Here is a 2,947-nt window from a genome sequence, read left to right as displayed (position 1 = left end):
TCACCAGACGACTCTACATGAGTCTCTTTCTTCTTTGGCTCAGATGTTGAGAACTTGTTCAATCGAATAGCTTCCTCAGTAAGTGCCACACTGAGATCTATGGCTTCGGTGATCGTTGCAGGCTTGGATGTGGTAACCATACTCATGATCTGGAGTGCCAATCCCCATATGAAGCGCTCAACACGTTTAAACTCGGGCGTGACCATGTATGACACTACATCGGATAAATCATGGAATCTCTGAACATATTCTGCAATCTTAGAACCCTCCATTCTTAGGTGCCAGAACTCAGTCTCTAGCTTCTGTATTTCAGCACGTGAGCAGTACTTCCTTCTCATGAGCTCCTTCAGCTCATTCCATGATAACGCATAAGCAGCAGCTTCACCTAAAGTTTGCACTTGCAGATTCCACCACGATAGGGCACCATCCAGAAACAGCCCGGAGATGTAGGTCACTTGTTGCTCAGGAGCACATTTGCGCATCCTCAGGACAAAGTCTGTCTTTTCAGCCCATCTAACAAACGCAACAGCACCTCCTGTGCCGTCGAAATTTACGGGCTTGCAGTCGAGGAATTGCTTGTAGGTGCACCTTGCGCATACGTTGGAATTTACAAATGGTATTAGCGGACGTGCTAGAAATATCCAAATGTATCGTAGTATATCTCAAACGACTTAACATTACCATTGGGTGGATTGTTATTGTCATTGTTGTTTGAGACATTTCCACTCGTTTCTGCATGAGTAGCTGCATACTGGGCTATAGCCGTGGCGATTATCCCTTGGAGTTCCGCCTCAGTAGTGGGCATGCGCGGGTCGCGTCGTGGAGGCATCTTCTAAAAGATGATCATATAGGTCAGGTCATAATAAATAATATGCGTACGTAATAACATTCATCAGTCACATAACATCACATGTTATAAAATTAAAACAAATAATTCAGCAACGCATATAATGAGAATACTGCGATTGAGCTATCATAAAATCAAGACTACAATACAATGTTTACAAGTTTTATATCTGTATTGTACATCAAAAGTGACTAAGGGCCACATCGCCCTTGTCTGAACTATCTAGTCATCTATAACAACCACGAACGTCTGAATCAGGGGAAAGCGGACGTGGAGTGTGCGGTGCTGCAAAGGGGGTCTGACAGTGACAAGGCGGACGTGGAGTTCTTTCCAACTCCTGAATACGACGGCTCAGCGCGTCCTGCTGTAGCTGCAGCGACGCAAGTATATCCTCCGTGGTGTACCCCACATGAAATGGATGGTACGGGTCAGACAATGGCATGACAGGGGGCGTAGTCCACAAAAATGGCTCGCTCGATGGTGTGAAAGATGGTGCAGCAGGTGGCGCAACATGAGGAAACCGGGGCATGAATGGAAAAGATGATGACAGCACGGGTGGAACAGAAACAGGCGGCTGCCTCGATGACCCCTCTCCAGGACGAGGTGGCGGTATGTCCTGGAGGAACGTGATGGGTAGATCAGTACGATGGGCGTCTGTGGTGTGTGGGTGAAACAACGGGATATAAGTGGGTGCAGAAACGGGTGCTACTGGAGGAGTGACAGGTAGCACAAACGGTGGGTAATTGTCATCATCCTCGATCCACCCGTTGTGGGTGTCAGTGTATCGAGGATCTATATGAGCAACGAATTGTGCACGGTCAATCAAAGTCGGTACGGGATCAGGTATAAGTGCATTGACAGCAAGATCATCCACCACTGGTGGAGCAACAACGGGTAGGTCAGCAATAGGTATATCATCAACAAGAGGTGCAATGGCCGGTGCACCCATATCAGGTGGTGCAACGGCTGGGGCATCATCAAGAACGGGGTCATGGTCAACAACAGGCTCTGGGGCCATGACGGGCTCGGGGTTAGCAAGATCCATATCAAAATCAATAGGAATGTCAAACAACGGATCAATGGGAGCTACGGGCGCCTCTAAGGGCTGGTCCATATGAATAAACTCGATATCATGGTCAGGATCGAAATCAGGGGGAAAGAATTGATCAAAATCATCATCGACCTCGTGATCAAACTCAAACTCTTGTGCCGGACCAGGTGCAGCTGACATCGGCATGTCGGGGTCGGCGTCAGAAGAGTGATGCTGCACACCCTGGTCGTGCAGAGACGCAGATGCCACAGACTCCAACGAATCTGGGACAGGTGAACCAACAAGAAGCTCCTCTACAGGGGCCTCAGCAATAGGAAGAACAACATCAGCATCAATCGGGGCCTCGCCCTCATAGTCGTCCTCAGGCGGACCCTCCTCGAACAGATCAATGTCGTCATCAGATACGACATCGAGTGGCACATCCGCCACGGGGAAAGCAGCAAGCGGAATGGGAGCAGGGATCACCGCAAGAGGTAGGTCCCCGGCAGGAATGCCATCAGCAGGCTCAACTCCGATGTCTGGCAGCGCGAACGGCTGAAAATCGTCGTCATCTGTACTCGTGGTGTCTGAGGTGTTCACGTCTCCCTCTGATGGTATCTCGTCATCTGACACAACTGCCATGGGGTCTACTGTGTTTGATACTCCTATGTCTGAAGAAGAAACCCTGGTGTCTGTAACACAATCACACATATGCACGAATATCAACAAGAAATCAAATGAACATGTAAGTCACAATAATGCAAACAAGTAGTTCTCCTAGTCTCTCTAGGCTACCCTCCCAGTCACTCAGACTGAACTCCCTAGCCTCTCAGACTAACTCCCTGGTCTCTAAGACCATCCTCCCAGTCTTTAAGACTAAGCCTCCCCAATCTCTAAGATTGAACCCTTCAGTCTCTAAGACTGAACCTCCCCAGCCTCTAAGGCTGAACCTCCCTCAGTCTCTAAGACTAAACCTTCCTAGCCTCTAAGGCTAAACTCCCTCAGTCTCTAAGACTGAACCATAAATTTTGAAAAGTGTATTTGTGCCTTTTATTTGTAAAAATGTTTTG

General features: G+C 48.4%; 1 protein-coding gene across 1 annotated transcript; it reads right to left on the bottom strand.

Moving 5' to 3' along the window:
- Nucleotides 1–1,073: 1,073 nt before the first annotated feature.
- LOC110881628 (proline-rich protein 36-like) lies at nucleotides 1,074–2,519 on the bottom strand. The gene has a single exon (XM_022129831.1). The coding sequence runs from the start codon at nucleotides 2,517–2,519 to the stop codon at nucleotides 1,074–1,076; it is 1,446 nt and encodes a 481-aa protein (XP_021985523.1).
- Nucleotides 2,520–2,947: the final 428 nt, after the last annotated feature.

Source organism: Helianthus annuus, chromosome 14 (genome assembly GCF_002127325.2).
Source record: "Helianthus annuus cultivar XRQ/B chromosome 14, HanXRQr2.0-SUNRISE, whole genome shotgun sequence".
Taxonomy (NCBI): Eukaryota; Viridiplantae; Streptophyta; class Magnoliopsida; order Asterales; family Asteraceae; genus Helianthus; species Helianthus annuus.
This window is presented reverse-complemented; position numbering and strand designations above follow the sequence as displayed.